The sequence below is a fragment of the Mesoplodon densirostris genome, chromosome X (genome assembly GCF_025265405.1).
Source record: "Mesoplodon densirostris isolate mMesDen1 chromosome X, mMesDen1 primary haplotype, whole genome shotgun sequence".
NCBI classification, from domain to species: domain Eukaryota; kingdom Metazoa; phylum Chordata; class Mammalia; order Artiodactyla; family Ziphiidae; genus Mesoplodon; species Mesoplodon densirostris.
In genome coordinates, this window is record NC_082681.1 from 127,083,648 (window position 1) to 127,105,600 (window position 21,953).

The window sequence follows — 21,953 nt, forward strand, 5'->3', positions numbered from 1 at the left end:
TACTATATAATGGAAATATATCCAGACAGATTAAGAGAAAAGGGCAAGTCACAAAACAATGGGTACACATGATTTAAAATAACAAAGCATGTCCCCTAGAGAAAAAAACAAAGGGAATATATAATATACACTCGTTTGTTAATAGTGGATTCCTACTTTGTTTTCTGAATGGAGGATTATAGTTTGGTGGGGCGGGGGCGGAATTGATTATAAATAATAAAAACTACAGCTCTCTCTAACCTGAGACTATAAAGAGATTTAATTTCCCCAAATTTAAAATGTGAAAATGTTTCGCTTAGAGCCAAATCTGTTGTGTGAGGAAATTAGATTTTCAAAAGCTGAGCTTACTGTATTGGCGTTCTGTGTCAAATGGTTCCAAGGAGCGGGGCCAGGGAGAGAAATCTCTCAACCTAGCTGTTCCGAAATGTACTCCCCCCCACAGGACAGCCCCCCAAAAGCATGTCGCGTGATAACCCACCGCTCCACAGCCAAGGGTCCTGTCCTCTCTAACACGTGCGCCTGGCATTGGTGTGCCTCTGCAGGATGGGATCAGCATGAATAGCGCAGTGCGTGAACTTTACCCACGAAAGACCACAACTTGCTCTATCAATAAGTCTGCTCATTGCAGCAGAATGACGAAAAATCTCCTTGAGACCAAATCACTAAACAAAGCTCAGTGACGTAGAAGACACAGAATAAATACATGACCAAATAAAGATGTCTTCATTTACCCGCACACACAGTACAATCCAGAAGCAGTACCTCCTCCAAGAGTGATAAAGCCGGCTTCTGTGTTGGGGGTCGAGGGGGGCACACAAACGACAAGTGATTACGAGTGAGATCAATCCTGATACGTAGAATGAAAAAGTGAACACGCACATAATTCTAAACCGAATGAACACGTCCTCAAATCACATGACTACACGGCAAATGCACTGGATTTTAATGTTTAATATCTAACATTATTGCTTTAGGACATGTTTTCCCTGAACCAGGAACAGAGTGCTAATTACATAAAAATATACACATAGAAAAGGTAGTTCTCCATTTTCCCGGGGAAAAAAACAGTAACTTCTAGAACACTCAAGTGTTTTGTTTTAATTATAAAGTCTTGGTCGTCTCATTTATTAGCTCTGTGACATACATATTTAAATTAAACATTATTAGACAACCGTTACAACTTATAAAGGTAAGGTGCCATTACTGAGTAAAGAGATTCTCCTGTGAGTGGATGTGTCCCTTCTCCCACCCACTAACAAGGCAGCAATATGGTTAGTTTAATTTTATGACTACACGATCCATTGCTGCAAACACGAATTCTCATCTCCACCCTGTGCTTATCTGTGCATGTATGTGACCTGGTTAGATCGCACGGGCAACCTCTCGAACTTCAACAGCAAGATGAGCTGGGCTTGGGCTTTCGGTGCAGACTGACTGTGTCTGTCTGAATCAAGTGATCTGACCTATCCTCGGTAGCAAGCACTCTTCGAACTGCTTCCTCAAAGGCCGCTGCGACATTCGTGGCATCTTTTGCACTTGTTTCAAAGTAAGGATAGTCGCCGTTGTCCCTGCACCAGGCTTGAGCTTCTTCTGCAGACACCTGCCGCTCGCTGATGTCAACCTTGTTACCCAAAATCACAAAAGGAAAGCTTTCGGGCTCTTTCACATCTGCATAATATATGAATTCTTTCTTCCAGTTACTCAAATTCTGGAAGCTTTGAGAATCATCAACGCTAAAAGTAAGCAGGCAACAGTCAGAACCTCTGTAAAATGGCGTCCTCAGGCTTCTGAACCGCTCTTGACCAGCCGTGTCCCAAATCTGCATGGTAACAAAATGTCCATCCACCTCCAAATCTTTATTTAAAAATTCCACACCTATTGTATGGAAGAGTTGGGCATCAAACTTATTAGTCACATATCTGTTCATTAGAGAACTCTTCCCAACTCCACCATCTCCAAGGAGAATTACTTTAAAAAGTGATGATTTTCCTGCCATTTTTAACCTCAAGATCTCTGATTTCCGAACCCTGTAAAATAAAAGGGTACCATTACATTCCTTTAGACCTGTACATGGTTCTACATGCCTCTATGAATGTCAGCGTCTAAGGGAAATAAAACACAGAGCCCCAATTCCTTTCTGCGCAGGGAATACCGGATGGCAAGAGATGTCACCTACTGAGCCCTTCACCTCGTGCCAGGCACCACCCGACCGTCACTCTCTCTGACAGCTGCTGAGGGCTCATTCTTCCCCTTCCTCGGGTCACGGCTGACTGAGGCTAGCACTCAAGGCCAAGTCTGACGCCAAAGACTGTCCTCTCAACCGTTCCTCTTGGCTCACAATAAGCCCTGCCACCATTTGTTAGAGATGCAGTAGGAGACCGAGGTGGGCACGTTTCTGTAGCAACTGCAAACAGCCTTCTGGTGGCACGGTGACAGTGTTCACTGATGGCTTTCCTCTCAGGCCAGGGGGTTCCTAGACAGCCCCCTCTTTCTCTCTCCCAGCGCCATCACCATAGGAGCTGGTAAGCAGGAAACCAGAGACAGAACTGACTGATCTGGCTGTGAACAGACTGAAGCCAACCACCGAGTAAAGGACTCTATTCTTTTCATTAGGAACACTATTTTGAGTTGGCTAACATTAATGTCAGCACCACTCGAATTTTTGATATAATATTATAACCTAGCACATTCTACCCACAAGATTCATTTAGGCAGCTCTAACTCTTCCGAACAAATGCGAGCCTGGGCTGTTACCTGTGTGTTTCAAGGGGGAATGAAATGAACATAAAACAAAAATGTGGTACCATGCATACCCTTTAGGGGAAGCCCTGGGGCAGGACTAACTCCCTCCCCGCCACCAGTCCCCCCCGGGGGCGGGGGGCTGGGGTGGGTACGGAGATTCAGACGCCCTTTTGTAGGCTGGTGGGAGCACTGTTCCTATTTAAGGCTTCTGTTTTAATTCTTTATTATGCAAAATTTCAAACATACACAATTTCTGAATAATGAGAATAATATGATGACACCTCACAGACCCTAAACCTAGATTCACCGATTATCAACTTACAGCAAATCTTGTTTCCTCCATAGCATCCCATTCTCCCTTCTGCCCAATTATTTTGAATCAAATTATATCATTTAAACTGTAAATATTTCAATATTAAATGGCTTTTAAGATATTTGTAAAAGACAACCTTTAGAGTAGCACTAACAGAATTTTCTGCAACGATGGAGATGTCCTCCATCTGGACTGTCTGACGTATCAGCCACTACCCACAAGTGGCTAGTGGGAGCAAGGAAATGAATTTTAAATTTTATATAATTTTCACTAATTTGAATAGTCACATTTAAAGAGCCAACAGCTGTATTGGACAGCACAGCCCTAGAGCAAAATTGGTAATTAACTTTAACATGAAAGTAGATATTGTGAATCCCTCAATGGGAAGGTAATAAAGGCATGAACAATAATTGTTGTATTGACTAGGATGAATTTGCAAAATCACTGCAGTAAACAAACATTATCTGGCAATCGCCTGGTTATATGCAAGTATGACCCAGTATAATGTAACTGAACACTTCCCATAACGTGCAAGAATTCTGCATTTCCTACTACGTGCTACACTTATAAACATGTGGCAACTTGTCCCTAACTCTTATTGGCGCTTTTAAATTACCACAGTAATTACTACTATAATTAATACAATTTAAATGGGCCAACGAAAGTGTGAGGCAATTAAAGTGCATACTACTTGGAGACTTTTCGACTTCAGTGGATGGCTCTGCCCAATGCCCAGGCTAAATTAATGTTAGGGAGGAAACTGAAACTATCTCAAGCCCTTTAATTTCCTGACATAGTAACAGTGCACTAAATCGGTTCCTTTGTTTAATTCTTTGGAATCTTGATTGCACGACTTCAACTTAGGAAAAAAGAGTAGCAAAACCAAAAAAGCACACCAACTATTCTGACATAAGGAAAGCATCTAATGCTCCCTCCTTAACATTCTTCAGTGCTTCTCCAGAGATTCAGTTCTAAGCCCAACTTCTAAGGCAAGACACCTGGCCCTGCTCCCCATTCTTGGCATCAGCCATTCAGAAACGCACTGTCACGGGGAAGTGAAACTCAGATCCACGGGCTCAGCCCTCACACTGGCCCTTGCCTTCGTCCCGGCACGTGCTGCTCGCTCTGCTGGCGAACCCAACCCCGCTTCACGAACTAACCGCTGGGCCCTCAGAACCGCTCAGCACAGTCATCCCCCACACTGGGAACCTCCCCCAGCAGCCCCCCATCCCAAGATTGTTCCTTTCCCACTATTTTGAAGATACATAAACACAGACGTTCCGCGTTGTGTTACAAGGGTGTTAACAGATGTGCTGAATTCTAGTCTATCATTTATCTCAGGATTTTACTAAGTCTCTAACTGCCTCACTGGACACAAAGTTTCACTGTACAGCATCAACTTGTTAGGATCTGTACATCAAATTATAAACCAGACTGTGCAATCTGACAACCTCCACCCAGATGCGTGGTTACATACATCTACCAAATTAAGTCTTAGAAATTCCTTGAGATTTGTAATTCATAACTCTATCAGGACACTTTCATAGTTCTTTTCTTTCTTCATAATAATGTTTCCTAGTTTGTGCCCTTATTCTGAGCAAACAAATTTGGGATATGCTAGACCCACACACCAGGAAATAGGATACAATTTTTTACATTTCTCATCTATAATTTGGGGCCTCCCAGATATCCTATTTGGGGGTATGTTGGCATTTGCTCAAACAACTAATGCAGACACAAACAGCTCTCCGAGTCTAACTGTAGCCTTGAATATAAACATGCATGGTGATATAGATAATTATACAAACTATCTTATTTCCCACTGACATCTAACAAAAGCTAGCTTCATGCAATCACTACATTAACATAACATAATGAGTTTATGAACATTAAAAATGTTCCCTTTTTCTTCTCCGAAAACAGTAAAATGCTTTGAAACTTCTTTAGTATAAGCTGAATGAATAAAGGTATCCTCATACGCTCTTTTCAAAACTTACCTTAAAATGTAATATGAAGGCCTTTTATACTCCAGTTTAGAAGGACTGCCCAAAGGCAATAATCTTCACCCAAGCTAAAACATGACTTTAGCAATCAGCTAAACCCTATAAAGAAATCTGAATAAGTCACATAAGCCATAATCTTACCTTAATTGTTCAGTTCAAACATCATCATCTGCAAAGAAAAAATCAGAAAGCACACCTTAGCAATGTACATTCAATCTGTTTTCATAACTTTAAGAGTAAACACAAGAATTAAAATGCAAAATGACTTCCATTAGTAGCTAGATTCTTAATTTAAAAGGAAAACTACACCTGAAAGCTGCCCATGACCTTTCTCAGCCTAAAAATAGCCCTAGAATCAAACACTACACTTTAACCATTGTTTTTTTCCAACAAGTTTTTCACCTGCCCCCACCCACCCTACCTTTCTAAGTATCCCATTTAGACAGTTGTAAAACTTGGCTAAGATGAAATGTAAAATATAAATTATTCAAAATCTGCCCAAATTTTGAGTGGTTTAGAACAATCATATTCCACAGAATAAAGCTAACACAAAGAAGGAAAAAAGAAGGACCACTCAAGGGAGAGGCACCCAATGTGACACAGGAAAAGTCAGGCAAAGACTAAGGCAGTGCAGAATTTCGTGAAGCTTCTTTCTGGGCAGCCAAGGCAGACAGGAAACTTTGTGAGAGAATGGAGGCCCACTGTCAGAAAGGAGAACTGGTTCACTGTGCCAAAGGCCAAGAGCACAGACTCGTGGACAAGCTATTTGACATCCTGCAGCTCTGGGGACTCTGGTGACAGCAATACCTACCTCTAGGGCTGTCGGGAAGATCCACTTGGACACGGACAACAGGGAAAGCGGTTCACCACTGTGCCAGGCTCATTATAAGAGTGCAGGGAGTTTCTGTGGAATGGACACATGAAGAAGTCTTTACTGGGAGTTTTATAGAAACTAGGTAGATTTCTTTTATGGCCATTTCTTCAGTCAAATTTCAGAAGAGTCATGGGCAGAACAAACGAGAGGGCAATGCAGGCAGACATTAGGAAGCCAAAGGATCCCAGTCCTACAGACCAAATTCAGGGTGAAGGTTTCCTGTGCCGAGTAGGCAGAGCTGTGCTAAAGTACTAGCCTCTTTCGGTCTAAACCCACAGTTCCAAACCCCTGTCCCTCCCTTTTTTAAAAGCAAAGGGCGTTTATGTGGGACTTACGTAAAGCAGCCTTCAACTTATAAATTCAATCGATGAAAAAAATGCTACCCTTCAGAATCTTGATATTTGGGGGTTAAGGATAAAATCACCACCACCATCACCACGCTAACACTGACTGAGCCCTGCAAGCCACTGACTCTGCTTCACTGTGTTCACTCCTCACAAGCCTCTCATTATCCCTACCCTATGGATGAAGACTGACTCAGAGACATTACGGTCCTTGCTCGAGGTCACACAGCTAGTGGGGGGGGGGGAGTGAGATGGGAATGCGACCGACTCCAAAGCGCAGTAGTTAACCCACAGGCGCGGCAGTCTCAGCTGCCTTTGCATTTATTTCAGACGGTTCTCCTGTTACTGTCGTACGTATAATGAAAAGGGGTAGCAATGGCAAGCGTCTTCCACCTGCTTTTGCTTTATTACGAGACCTGCACAAAAACAAGTTAACCTGACAGAACTACTAGTATTCAATCCACTGGCACAGAGATAAAGCACATCTGAGTCTACCTGAGTTCTATTAGAGTTTCCACAGTTTGAACATGTTTTAAATGCAATTGCAATCACACATCTGCAGAACCCTGTGGCGCCTCCCAGAAGCGCGTGGAGCAGGCAGGAAAGCAGTTCTGCAGGAGTCCTCAGTGTGTGCCTCCCCGGGCCAGGCACTCAGGATGCAGGCCACACCCAGGCCCTGGCACGTGGGGCTGGTAGTTGGGGGAGCTGACAGTCCGGGCACAAACCCTCTTGCGTTACAACTGATGCAAGTCTTACAGATGAGAGGTACGTGCTGTAGAGTACAACACCCAACCAAAACCCAAAGAACAGCTTAAACACTGCAGGGATTCTGCCCCTGCGGCTCCCTAGGTCAGACCAGGCCCCAGGTGTGAGCATCTCACGGAGCTGCGGGATTCCAGCTATCAAGGGAATTACATTTTCATCCAACATGACCCTGTAACACAGAGAGCTACTTCACCTGCCGCTCAGTTAAAGAAAGAAGCTGCAGTAACTTCCAAGGCCAGAGGACCACCGGCAGTGTTCACCTGCGTCAGCGCGAGACTATGCACCAGTCTCCAGCGTGGGCTGTTCTAAAGCAGTGTCTCCATGACCGTGTCAGGCGCACACTGTCCTTAGGACCAGCCTCCCCAAAGGCCGAGTCCACTGCTGGGGGATTTGGTCTGACCACCGGCAAAGCTCAGCAGCAGGAGGAGGAACCTGTGAGAAGGGGGAGGGGCCAGAACCAGGAAGCGGGACCAGTGGTGCGAAGGCCCTGCCAAGGCACCCGGCACGTCCTGGGAGAGCCCAGGGTGGGCCGAGCACCTGGAGCCGCGGAGAGCGGAGCGAGCTGTGACGACGGGACTGGAGGGGGAGGGCCTCAGCAGCCATGGAAGGATTTCTGCTGACACCCTCGGAGTGAGCGGAGCCCTGAAATGGCTTCCGCAGCCAGCAACCTGAACAGATGCGGAGTCCAGAAAGGTAGCTGGCTGCGATAAAGAGCAGACTGGCGAGGGAGGGAGGGAGGCCTTGGGTAGAGCTGCAATGGATCCCTTACGATGCCTCTCAACTGTCAATACCAATGGTATCAGCGAGCTCTGGGGTTGAAAACTGCAGTGGTTGGGCCTCATACTTGAGACTGCAGTATGATATTCACTACAAACCCTTCCTCCTGCTCTCTGGCGGGCGGTGAACTCCTGCTCACCCTTGGAGATGCAGCTAGACCTCATCTCCCCGTGAAGCCCTTCCCCTGCACTCCTAGCACACCCTGCACGTACCTCTATGTGCAGAGACAATACTGAAATCAGCATGCCATGCCTATCATGGCGATTTCATTTTTTAAAATAGTTATTTGGATGCGTGCGGTCTTGGTTGCAGCACGTGGGCTCCTTAGTTGCGGCACACGGGCTCCTTAGTTGTGGCATGTGAATTCTTAGTTGCAGCATGCATGTGGGATCTAGTTCCCTGACCAGGGATCGAACCTGGGCCCCCTGCATTGGGAGCACAGAGTCCTATCCACTGCGCTACCAGGGAAGTCCCATGGCAATTTCATTTTTATAATGAAACAAGCTCTCTAAAAAGATTCAGTTAATGGAAATGTATTATACCATGACAAAAATGCCCAGACTTTTCCCTGAGTTGTCAGTTTTCTAGACTCTACCAAAAAATACATCCCCATACCATTCTAAAACCATATTGAAAGAAAGGAAGGGAGGGAAGGAAAGTAAGGCAGGAAGGAAGGAAGGACTTTCCCAGTGGGGCAAATGGAAATGACCTAAATGCATAATTGGGGATCGTCTGCCGCCCCTGAGGAGACATGGAGACACGGGTCTGTAGAAATACACTGTTAAGTGATAAACTTGAAGAATGTGCACACCGTGATGACACCATGTAAAAGCTCACAGGTTAACATGAAAGTCTGCAAGAAAACCTCGAATAATCAATACCGAGTTCAGTCTTCAAAGTCCTGATTTGGTTGCAAATTCATACTCCTTTTTTTAATGTCAAATACGTATTTTTTAAAGCAACCACAATAATTTATTTTGCTCTTGAATCTGCAATTGGGGCAGGGGTTAGCAGACTCAAAAGTATTTTTTAAAGCTTCATTTTCACTTAAAGCCTAGCTTGACTGAATGCTGTAATTCAAATGAAATAGAAATGATTTTCTTCTAAAGTTTCATCAAATACTGCTATCCACCAGACCTTAAGGACAACTGCTTCTTAAATTTTTCTGTAACTCAGATTATATTAAAAATAACTCAATATGAAGCCAAAAACACAAGCAACAGAGGAAAAAAATAGGTAAACTGAACTTCATCAAAATTTAAAACTTTTGTGCTTCAAAGGACACTGTCAAGAAAGTGAAAAGACAACCCACAGGATGGAAGAAAATATTTGCAAATCATATATATGATAAAGGACCTGTATCCAGAACTCTTAAAATTAATCAATAATAATTTTTTAAAAAACAACTTAAAAATGGGCAAAAATGGTCAACATCATTGGCCAGGTAGTGAAATGCAAATGAAAACTATGAGACACCACTTCACACCCACTAGGATGACTAAAATCAAAAAGGCAGACAATAACAAGTGTTGCTGAGGATGTGGGAAAACTAGAAGTCTCATACACTGCTGGTAGGAAGGTAAAATGGTGCAACAATAATGGAAAACAATCTGCGGTTCCCCAAAAAGGTGTAAACACAGAGTTACCGTATGACCCAGCAATTCCTCTCCTAGGCATATACTTAAGAGAAATGAAAACACATCCACACAAAAACTTGTACATGAATATTCGAAGTAGCAGTATTTACAATAGCCAAAGAATGGAAGCAACCCAATGTCCATCAACTGATGAATAGATAATAAAATGTAGCCTATCCATACAATGGAAGATTAATCAGTCAAAGAAAGGAATGAAGTACTGATGCACGCAACAACGTGGATGAACCTCAGAAACATTATAAGTTAAAGAAGCCACACACAAAAGGCCATATATATATTATCCCATTTATATGAAATGTTCAGAATAGGCAAATCCATAGAGACAGAAAGTAGATTGGTGGTTCCAGGGAATCGGGAGTAACTGCTAATGGGTATGGGGTTTCTTTCTTTTTTTTGGGGGGGTATGACAAATACTCTGGAATTAGATAGTGGTGACGGTTGCACAATTTAGTGTATATACTAAAAACAACTGAACTGGATACATTAAAAAGGTGAATTTTACGGTATGGGAATTATATCGGCCTTAGAATTAGCAATAAGACCCTAACATTAGATTCACACGTGCCACAGATGATCTCCTTGTCCCTTCAGCAGTATCCTTTTCAATAAGCCAGTTACACACACTATTATTAGGATTACAATACCATGTGGTGGCCCCAATGCATGTCATACATGGTGCACACTAATCTGAACAGGAAGTTGGTTAAGTAGGTTACTGGCAGGAAAGAAAATAAACCATGCTTTCAGCAAATACCTCAAAACTAAAGATAAAAAGAGTGCATTGTATGCCAACCCTTTCCTTTTCATAACACTATTTTTCCAGCTTTTCTATTGTGTACTTTTATCTTGCACTATCAATTGTTTATGGATAGTGTATCAGTAGTAGCCTTTTCCCTGGCCTTCTCCACCCCCATGCTGGCTTCCAAAGCCAATTACTATATTACGGTAAACCAAGGGGGAGTCAGATCCAAGCATAGAGAATATACATCTCAAGTAGAAATGTTTGTATGGATTAAAGGTAGACACTATTTATTGGTCATTGATCTAACTGCCTCCATTCTTACAGATAACGAAACCCACTTATTTCTTTATAACTTTTATTATATAGGATTTGGGGCATGGCATTCCAAGAGCTATCCAACCTCATATACCTGCCTGTCCCAATTATATCCCTACAAGTCACCATCCCCAAACTTATCACAGGCATTTACTGTCCAGCCTTTGCTCAGGCCCTTATCTTGGACTAGCAGCTCCCCCCCCCAACATCGACAGCTATGAAAATCCTAGTCATCCAAAGGCCCACTTTTGCCACCCACACACGCCGCCCCCTGAAACCGAATCTTTCTCATTCTCATAATCATTCCACCTCTATTACAGCTCTCCTTCAGTTATGCTTTAACCATCTGTCAGTTGTGTACGTGTCTGTTTCCTAATTACAGCGTCAGCTCCCTGGGAGGGACACACAACACCTAATGCCATCCATTCATTTGTCCTTTTTTGGTTCTGCAACATCTGGTACAAAGCTTTCCATTCGATGAGGTACCAAATGAATGCTAAACTGAGAACAAAGAGCGAACTACTTCCTCCTTCATTCTTGTTATTCTATTCTTATTTTTCTATTTGTACTTACCGTACTTACAGTTCTTTGTTTCTCTATTCAATTAGTTCCTTCCCCCATTCTATTTTTGAGGTCTATTAAAATGTGTGTGGGGAAAAATGTGTGGGAGAGGACAAAAAAATTGATTCTTACTTGAAAGTCACATGAGGAAACCTCTTATTTTAAAATAAGTACTGAATGCAACAGGAAACGCTGAAAAACGACATTCCTCTAACAAGCTACCAAAGGGAGAGTACGCTGGGTTTATAAACTGGTTCCTCAAAATTTCAGATTTTCAAATCTGAAACCCCGTGACTAACTCTCACTTCCAAAAACTTAAACTGAATTTACCACTCCTGGTTTAAATTTAGGAACAATTTTTTTTTCCCAAAATCACACATTCCTTTTGCACTCACTCTGAATGCCCTAGTGAGAGGCATGCCACTTCATTTCATAGCTTGAGAAACCGAGGCATGAAGAAACTAACCAAGGCAACAAAAGCATGGATAATCCCTACATTATTTCTTTTTTTTTTTTTTTTTGTGGTACGCGGGCCTCTCACTGTTGTGGCCCCTCCCATTGCGGAGCACAGGCTCCGGACGCGCAGGCTCAGCGGCCATGGCTCACGGGCCCAGCCGCTCCGCGGCATATGGGATCCTCCCAGACCGGGGCACGAACCCGTATCCCCTGCATCGGCAGGCGGACTCTCAACCACTGCGCCACCAGGGAGGCCCCCTACATTATTTCTATTTTCGCCTGAGGTGTATTTGTTTCCTTATATCTTAATACAGGTGTCTCGCTTAACAGCCTATTAGCTCCACTCTTTATTTCCAGTCTTCCTGGTCGTCTTTGCTGAAACACATGAACGAGAGGCAAGTCAAGGAAGTCATTAAGTGTAATAATGGGCGTGATCTCTTACAGCAAGAAGTCAAGCAAAACAAAAAGAAGAATTAAGCAAAATTCCACAAGAACAGACCAAATTGGAGGTACAACTTGCCAGATGAAATAAATTATCTAGGTGACCACTGAGCATTACCTCAGAGACAGCTAGACAAGGAAAACGCTGTGTAGATCAAACCACGCTACCACGATATCAGAGCAGCTCACTCTACTTAAAGAACTCGTTTCAGTAAGTACTCTTTTATGAAGATGAGCTAATTAAACTTTAAAGAAATATATACTTTCAATTTTGCTTAAAACAAGGCACCTTTGTAGTTAGGTATACTAACCATTAACAGTGGTGGAGAGAGTGGGAAGGGAGAAGAGAGGAGACAAAAACAGATTTGGTTAAGGAATTCAATTTTCTTAAATCATCCTGAAAGTACAGAGCAGCGTGATCCAACAGAACTTCCTGTGATGACGGAAATGTTCTTACGCCCAATACAGTCGTCACTAACCACATGTGGCTCTTGAGCACCTGAAATGTGGCTGGTCCAGCTGAAGAAGTGAATTGTTAATTTTATTTCATTTCAATTCGTTTAAACTTAAATAGCTACCTGAGTATTGTATTAAACAGTACAGGTATCAAGTGTGCTTAATTGGGAATCCATGAAGGAGCTGCAGGGGGAAAATGCACCTCCTAGAATCACATGTGAAATAAGGATGAGTGGTATGGATGGAAGCATGTACTTGAGCCTTTCTCTGGAAAGACTATAAAAAGGTTTCATCACATTCTTAAAGGAATGTGGACCTCAAGAAATCATCAATACATGTCTGCAATATTTGTATATTTCGTGTGATCGATCTGTGTAGTTCATAACACCCTCAAGACTTTCATCTTTACGTGGCGTTACTATTTCCCTCACCCATAAGACTTTCCTAATATTACACTTTGACCATGAACTGTGACAGTTCAATGAAAAGACTTAGTCACAGGAAACTGCTAATCCTATAAGTGAGGATCACATTTTGTTCTTTTTTTTTTTTTTTTTCGGTATGCGGGCCTCTCACTGTTGTGGCCTCCCCCGTTGCGGAGCACAGGCTCCGGACGCGCAGGCTCCGGACGCGCAGGCTCAGCGGCCACGGCTCACGGGCCCAGCCGCTCCGCGGCATATGGGATCCTCCCAGACCGGGGCACGAACCCGTATCCCCTGCATCGGCAAGCGGACTCTCAACCACTTGCGCCACCAGGGAGGCCCCACATTTTGTTCTTTGTTTTACTTAATGAAGTCCTTAAAAGGAACAAGCATAAATCTACCTATAATAAGATACCTGAAAAAGGCACTTGAGATGCTTGACAGAAAAGAGTGTGGATAGTTAAAGGCTGCACTTTGGGGGACAGAATTAAAATGCAAAGAAATGGATAAAGGTCACAAAATAGGAAAACTATACTGGGAAGTACAGCTAGGTACTTCAGGAAGAAGACTGCATTATGAAAGAAATGAATTTTTTTTTTTGCCATGCCGCGCAGCATGTGGGATCTTAGTTCCCTGATCAGGGATCGAACCCTCACCCCCTACATTGGAAGCACGGAGTCTTAACCACTGGACTGCCAGGGAAGCCCTGAAAGAAATGAATTTTAATATGCATGTTAGAAAAATACATTAAAGCAGCAAAACACAAACTAAATGTGATTCCTAAATGATCTGCTGTAGCTTAAGGGAACCTTGGTTCTGACTTGTCTCTTCAAGTTAGATAAGAAAACTGGTATCTTTAATTTGGAGCAGAAAAGGTTAAGAGCTGGAGAACTTCCACATAAGCTCAGGGAAGAGTTAGTATAGCAACACTGCCCAAGAGGGCCACAGCAGGTAGAACTCTTTGGCTGTGAGAGAAATTAAATAAGAGGAGTGGAATTTCCTAAGGTCTATTTCAAGAGAACAGCTATATGTCTGGTATACAGGACTCAACTAGATTAGAGGCTCCCATTCTGCAAGGAAGTTGTCACCAAGTCAAAAGGAGAAGAAATTTAAGAGCACAGCAGGTAGCTTTTGTATATTTCGTGTGATCAATTAAAGAAATATATAGTTTGCTTCATCTGAAGTGAAGAAAGTTCACTTCATCCCACTTCTCCATCACTGATGCTCCAGTTTGTCCCCACCAAGGTACTGAAGCTGTTTGCGCTTATGAAAAGCTTTCCAAGCCCCAACTTACTCTGCCATCACTACCTGTTTCGGCTCTGTGCCTGATCAACCCTCCACCCTCTCACTAAACGCAGGTTCTCAACCCCTCTATCCCCCTGAATGTCAGCAAAAGTCACCAGAGACCTCCTAAGGGCCAGTCCATTGGCTTCTCCTCGGTCCTCATCTAAACGCCCTAAGGCACATGCAGCCCTAAATAAAGAAAAAAGTTCCTCTTAGGACTTCCCTCTACACTTCTAGAGACACACCCTCATGGTTGACCAATGTTCTCACCAGAGGTCCACCTAGTGGGCAGTGAATTCTGAGATGTAGAGATTTATCTGAATGTACATGATATAAAATCTCAGAAGGGTACACAAGGCTCTTTTTTTTTTTTTTAAACAAATAAGGTAATGGAGGCCCAACTGGGAAAGGGTCTTGTAAGTATCACACCCATAGCTGGAGGCCTTAGTGGGACCTTCAAGTCTTAGCCAGGACTCAGCCACCATTACTGCCTCTATTAGGTCTAAACAGCCTGGCAATGACCTTGAAAATGTTTCCTACTTCATCGTTCATAAAACTACTCTAATAATAGTTTCTGCTTTCTCTTCCCCTCACCCCGTTGGCTTTCTGCAACCTAGATGGCTCCCTTTTCTAAAGGGCTCTTAAGGAGACGTATCGCAAGGTTGATACAAACCATATCTTCCTGGGATATAAAACCCAGTGATTCCTAAACTAAAGCCCACCTCCACGCTCCCACCCCTTGGGCACCAGATAAGAATTCCAACCCCCTTTATAATATATTCATCTGGTACCCTGATGGCGGTTCAAATTCAACGTATCTAACACCAAGCTAACTATTTTCCCCATTTTCAAAATCTCTTTCTTCTTCTGTCTTACCCACTTCATTCACCCACACAAGAAACATGTCCACTTCCCTCCCTACCTACTGCCATTCTCTCGTTTGCTCAAGTTAACAAATGCTATGACCATAGTAACATCAGCCACCACTGTTCACTGAATGTCTACTAGGTACCTGGCAGAGAGCACCTTGAAGTCACCTCCAAGTTGGACACTACCACCCATGTTTTATAGATCAATAAACCAAGTTCATAAAGATTAAATAACTTCCCCCTGGTCTAATTAAACAGGGCAGGTCAAACATGTGTGACCTTGCCTTCACTCCCATCAAAAGACAGGAAAGGTCTAAAAAATGTACAAACCCGAAAAGGACAATAAGAGAGAACAACTGTAGATGAGAGACAACAACAAAACCGAGAAGATGGAAAGCAAATGGTCCAGCAGTGACAAACTGAAGAGACAGAAATCCTAACTTGGGGAGAAGCAGCTGACAATGAGAAACCAGCCCCAGAGAGCACACAGACTCCAGAGGGCACGAGGCACTTCTCAACACTGACTGAGACAGGCTGGCCGGGCGGAAAGCACAAGGGTAGACCCCATGACACCTCCTCTGCACCCAGGGGCCCCTTTCCCCACCAGCAGACCCACTTCCTAATAAACTGTGTGCAGCAGAAGTTGGGGATGGAACACTCTGGACGATGAGGGAGGGGAGATCAAGCGACAGTGCACACAGGAAACCAGGCAGGGCAGGGTATGTGACATTTTGGAGGGCACCACAGAGGTCCTGGCCGTCCACGGGATGCCACACAACTGGCGCTCAAGGGAGTTCAGTCCCCACGTTAGCTCACACTCCATTCCTTTCGATGACACCATATCTTTGCGAGGCGGGGTTTCTCAGGGCTAGTGTGATAAAATTCAGGTACTGTGCAAATATTAATGTGGAACAGGATACGAGGGTAGGAGCTGTTTGCTCCCAAAGAGCATTGCTGAAATTTTATCTAAGAGTACTGGAACTCATTCTAGAAAATGCTCTGCACTCACCAACATGTGGCCTTCAAGCAGCTCTTCTGTTCTGACTTCCAACTAAACCACATTGTATGTTCAGGTGTGTTCATCTAATCACTGCTCTGGTTACACATGCAAGTGTGAAACTGCACAGACTGGGGAGGTCGCCTAGCCACACACCACACCCCAGGGAGTTCCAGCATTTGCAAACCTGTTAAATCATTTAAACACTCCCTATCTGTTAAAGTTCTACAGAGCACATTCCAGAAACAGGAATCTGTAAGGCGTCTTTCAGGCTTCTCTAACACTGATAACACAACCACTCTCGTGAGAACAAACCTTCTGAAAAGGACCTTGGCCTCTGTACCCCAAAACCTCATCCAGTTCACAAGAGCCTGGAATGAAAACAGTTCACGCTGACCCAGCAGCTCAGTTCACTGGCCACACTGCTCTGCTGTCCTTCACACTTGGATAATGAATGTGGCCACGGGATGAATGGAGAACGTTGTTCCATACTGTTTCTCCATCCCCTTCAAACAGCAGCGGACATTTGTAAGGCATCAGGCCTCGGACACAAGTGGAGCCTGTGTTCAGACTCCCTGTGATGAAATGAGCCGGGTTCGGTGAAGCCAGCGTGAAGCCTCTATGGCCTGCTTCGCTTCTTTCTATATTTCTTCCAAAACGCACGGCCGGCTCTCCCGAGCCCATGCTGATCTAGCTATGACTTCGCCTACATTCACTTAGATCTCATCTTCTCTGTGTTCATGATAAGCAACAGCACCCTAAACCCTGTACCGGCCACGGTCAAAAACTAACAGAAAGTAATGGAAGAACCCAGAACGTGGAAACACGGAGAGCTCAGCTTCACTACATGTACAATACCAAGATTCACGCTGGGAAATGGAGAGTTCTCTGAGTTCTCTCCCGAGCTCTGGCCTCACCTCCCCAACCCAGGGTAGGTGGCCCCCCTCCACCTACACCCCTGGGTCCCCCACTCCTTCCCTCAGGTACCCTGACCTTTCATCTGCATCACAGCTTTCCAAACTCGCTGAGGCGTTTTGTGAGTTCACCCCCTCAAAAAAAAAAAAAAAAACCTTAATAAACGTTCTGCTGATGACCTACTTAGTCACAGGCCCTGTTTTCTTGTCCTTGGTTTTGACTAACAAATTTATTACCCAGCTAGCTTTCAAGTGAGACATGTTTCCCAAACACACACACACACACTCTCTCTCTCTCTCTCTCTCTCTCCCTCTCTCTCTCCCCCCCCCTACTTGGCTTATTTCCTCCTGCTGCTTGACCAGCAAATTGCCTGAGGCAGAACTACAGGCACACCTCGTTTTATTGCACTTCACAGATACTGTGGGCTTTTACAAATTGAAGGTCTGTGGTAAACCCTGCATGGAGCAAGTTTATCGGCACCATTTTCCAACAACATTTGCTCACTTGTCTCTGTGTCACATTTTCATAATTCTTGCAATATTTTAAACTTCTCCATTATTATTATTTTGCTATGCTGATCTGTGATCACTGATGCAGTGCTGCAAAAAGATTACAACTCACTGAAGACGCAGCTGATGGTTAACGTCTGTTAGCAATAAAGCATTTTTAAATTAAGGTACAAGCATTGTTTTTCTTAGGCATAACGCTACTGCACACTTAATAGACAGGTACAGTATAAATGTAACTTTTATAAGCACTGGGAAACCAAAAAATTTGTGTGACTCGCTTTATTGCGATGGTCTGGAACCAAATCCAAAATATCTCCGAGGTATGCCTGTACTTGGAAGCCAATTATGTGACGTCTTTACTTGGTGTCATGTATTCTCATACACATACATTATAAAGTAAAAGTATCTCATTTTATGAAGAAAGAAATGTGGTGACCTAACCTGGCCAGAGTAGCAAGCCAACTGCAGATCCAGCAAGACTCCTCCGAGGCCAGTGGATGTTCTTCCTGCACCAATTCCTCTGATCCTTCCCAGAATAAAACCCCTCCAGGAGTAACAGAGCACACATCCCTTTGTTAGATGCCACGCGATTGCAATCATTTTTAGGTGTATAATTTAGCATCCCCTCTACCCCACAGCAGACAAAAACTGATAAGAGGCAGAGAAATCTATCCATTAGCAATGAACAACACACTGTCCATCAGCACGAGTCAAAAAGCAAAGCTCCTCACAAAAGATGCCGTGCTGACCGCATGAATAACAGAGTAACACTCTCACAGTGATTCCTAAACAGAGCCAACCCTTTTTTCTGGCCGTGCTGCACGGCTTGCGGGATCTCAGTTCCCCAACCAGTGACTGAACCTGGGCCACAGCAGTGAAAGCCCAGAATCCTAACCACTAGGCCACCAGGGAACTCCCAGAACCAACCCTTTTGGACTCCTCTCACTCACTCCCAAAGTTCACCTAGGAGTTATATCTGCCACCAGAATGAAGCACTACATGGACTGAAGGGCCTAGACTTAGGCATGGTGAAAACAGGCTGGAGAATGCCAGAGGAAGAATACAAAATTCAATTTAAAAAATTTCATCGCTTATTTGTTCTTTTTTAAAAAAATAAATTAATTTTTATTTTTGGCTGTGTTGGGTCTTCGGTGCTGTGTGCAGGCTTTCTCTAGTTGCAGCGAGCGGGGCCTACTCTTTGTTGAGGTGCGGGGGGCCCTCATTGCATTGGCTTCTCTTGTTATGGAGCACGGGCTCTAGGTGCACGGGCTTCAGTAGTTGCGGCACGCGGGCTCAGTCGTTGTGGCGTACGGGATTCATTGCTCCGTGGCATGTGGGATCTTCCTGGACCAGGGCTCAAACCCATGTCCCCTGCACTGGCAGGCAGATTCTTAACCACTGCGCCACCAGGGAAGTCCCAGCTGTTTTGTTTAAAGACACCTGGCCCATGACCTTGGCTGGGCAATAAATTTTGTTCTAGGACAAAGTCAGAACGTGATCTCATGACTGTAAGCTTCAGGGAGGTGGGGACTCCCCACTGCCCTTCATATCACCAGCACCTTTACGTCAGCAACCGACGGGCTACTCAGAAAATGTAAAATGTTTGTTGACAAGTGGAATAATACAGAAACCAAATTCCCTATGTCTACTTCAAGGGCTCTGAGTGACTCTCAAGTTCTGACACTTTTGCCTTCGGAAAAAAAAGGGGGGGAGGGATTTCCCTGGTGGTCCAGTGGCTAAGACTCCACACTCCCAATGCAGGGGGCCCACGTTCGATTCCTGGTCAGGGAACTAGATCCCAAGTGTTGCAACTAAGACCCAGCACAGTCAAATAAATAAATATTAAAAAAAAGGGTGGGGGGAGATTCAGTTATCAGAAATTTTTTGGTCAATCTTTCAAATGAATATGTCCCTTAGTCAAGGGAAATCTCTTCAAGTTCTCAAATCCTCCCCACCCCCTGCTCTTTCTTAAAATGAGGAGGAGGTACCCTAAATAGGAACCAACATCACATTTGAAGAACTACAGAAGCGCTGGCTGTGAGCTCTGGAGTTACACAGACTGAGGTCAAGCAGGGCTTCTCAACCTGGGTGCGAGTGACATTCTGGGCCAGACAAGTGTTTGTCGTGGGGAACGGTCCCGTGTATTGTAGGCTGTTGAGCAGCATCCCTGGTCTCCACCCAATAGGTGACTGCAGCACACCGTCTCAGGTGTGAACCAAAAATGCCTGCAGACACTGTCAAATACCCCCCGCCCCCCACTGAGAACTACCACTCTAAACTCACACAGCCCTGCTCTGAATCCCGGCTCTGCCCTCTCACCACCCACCACCCGTGACCATGGGAAACAGACCTACCCCTCCTACGCCCCAGCAAATTCTTCATCTTTAAAATGGAGCTAATACCACAGAAATGCTGTGAGAAGTAAATGAAATGATGTACTTACAGGATTTACATGCACAGAACACCCAGTGCTGGAGTGGCCGCCCAAGAAATGGTAAGAAATGAGGGTAGGCTAAAAGTCCGTCTCTAGAACCAAAGGAACTTATCTGCAGGCCTCCAGCGTACCACAGTCTAGATGGAAGAGTGGCTGAGGAAGAAAGAAATGAAAATAGGAGAGGCTGGACAAGAGGGAAGGGCACTGAAGTATTTCCTTAGTCTCCAAGAACCCGGCTTGGAGTCAAGACCAACAATGTTCTATTCAGTTTTCCTCCATCTATTCTAACCTCGCAAATGATAAACCAAAAATATCCCCAACTCACAAAACTCTCCAAAGTAAATAAGTCAGCAAGCCAGAAACTTTTTAGTACAAACAAGAGGAGTTTACAATGTCCACACAAAAATAGTGAAAGACCCAGACGGCCACAGCAGATGCAGAGAGTAGGAGACAAAGCAGTGAAGATAACTTCAACCTAAGCTTCTAAAAGAGAAACAAAGAACAGTCTTCTTAAAAGTCCCTGGCTGAAGAATACGGAGCTTCCTTCATCTCTTCAGTTTTGTTCCACTCAACGGTTTTTGAGATTACGGGCTATTTACGGATTTTCCAATACAATGATGCCAGAGAAAGACAAACTCGGAAGAAATTTTTTAATTGATTTTTTTAAAAAGAACCAAAATCTATTGATTTTTATCAGGCCTCCGAAATCCTACAAAAAGAGCGTGGTCACGTGACAATTTGGAAACTAGCAGAAAAGTCATTCCTCAAGAGAACCCCGGTCACGGGACGTGTCATCATTTGAAAAGAAAAAACCACCACCCAAAAATCAACTGATACCTCCACAACTATTTGGTCAGCACTTAAAATTTTCATCTTGCCTCCCTACATACTAAGTTGGAAGAAAGAGAGGAACACGATTCCGAAACCCTAGCGAGAGTTTGAATCCGATAACACCCCACACGTCCCAACTGGTCTTCCGAGTGGCCCCAACACCTTAGCAAATATCCACCTGGGAAGCAGGTCAGAGGTCGCCAATATCAAATCGTGCGCGCCTCTGCTTTCTCTCCATGAGTCATGCGGGAGTGCGCTGGGCTGGCGTGCCAGGGTGGGTTTCTCCGTGTGACCCTGTGTGTCTCCCCGGGGGTTGGTGTGGATGTGTCCCTCTCCCTGGGTGTTTGGGTATGTGTCACCAGGTGTCGATGGATCTCCTTCACCGTGTGTCTGTCTCCAGGACGTCTGGGCGTCTCTGTCTTCGGGCGTGTGTCTCTCTCCCCGGGTGCGCGACCCCATCTTTCCACCTGCGTCAGTCAGTAGGAGGCAGGGGGCAACAGGCCGCCCCGCCACCCCGGGGGCGGGAGAGTGACCCGCACGGAGCACGCGCGCCTCCCGCCCCACCTGCCCGAGGCCCAGGCCGCACACGCGGCCCGCGGGCTCCTCTCAGACCCTGACGCCCGCGCAGCCCGCCTAGGCCCCCGCCCGGCCCCGAGGGGAGTCGGCGCCCCGCTCACCTCGCGGCCACACGGAGGAAGCCCGGGAGCTCCGGGCCGGCCCGTCCGGGTGCAGTGAGGAAAGAGAGAGGGTCGAGGACCCGGCAAGCAGCAGACGTCCGCGGCGCCGCCCGGGTCCGGTTACAGCTGCTCCCGTCCAGCACCGAGGGAACAACATGGCGACGGGGCGGGGCCGGGGGAAAAAGGGCGGGGCCTGGCCGGCGGGAACCCTGGGAAGGCGGGGCGGGGCCTGGTCGGGGGGCCCGGGGGCCCGGGGGCGGCGGGGCCTCGAGGTCTCCTTCGCCCAGCCCTCACCCACTCCGTGCCTGTCAGTTCTAGCTAAATCCCGGGTTCTCTTCCGGTCGGCTATTCCTCTGGTCCTACGCCTACGTTTCCGCGAGAGAGCACGAAATAATAGTTATCTTTAAAGGGTGACGTAAAGTGTAAATAAACAGATCGCATAAGCACAATCACAGGATGCTGTGATTACGTTGAGAAATGAATACGCAAATAGACAAACGAGTAGATGAAAAATGAGAACAGCTGTGATACTGTGAAATAACAGGATTTTTGATTAAATTTTTAAAAT

The 21,953-nt window shown here is 45.1% G+C and overlaps 1 protein-coding gene across 4 annotated transcripts; it reads right to left on the reverse strand.

The window, feature by feature from the left end:
* Positions 1-936: 936 nt before the first annotated feature.
* Positions 937-21,550, reverse strand: RAB9A (RAB9A, member RAS oncogene family). Of its 4 annotated transcripts, XM_060087023.1 has the most exons (6): positions 21,386-21,550; positions 20,887-21,175; positions 19,887-20,030; positions 5,870-5,962; positions 5,200-5,227; positions 937-2,027 (listed from the first exon to the last, which is right to left on the reverse strand). In XM_060087023.1, the coding sequence occupies exon 6, from the start codon at positions 1,994-1,996 to the stop codon at positions 1,391-1,393; it is 606 nt and encodes a 201-aa protein (XP_059943006.1). In that variant the 5' UTR covers positions 1,997-2,027; positions 5,200-5,227; positions 5,870-5,962; positions 19,887-20,030; positions 20,887-21,175; positions 21,386-21,550; the 3' UTR covers positions 937-1,390. The 4 variants fall into 4 exon arrangements, with proteins under 4 accessions (XP_059943006.1, XP_059943005.1, XP_059943004.1 ...); XM_060087022.1 differs by lacking the exon at positions 20,887-21,175; XM_060087021.1 differs by lacking the exons at positions 19,887-20,030; positions 20,887-21,175.
* Between the last annotated feature and the right edge of the window lie 403 nt (positions 21,551-21,953).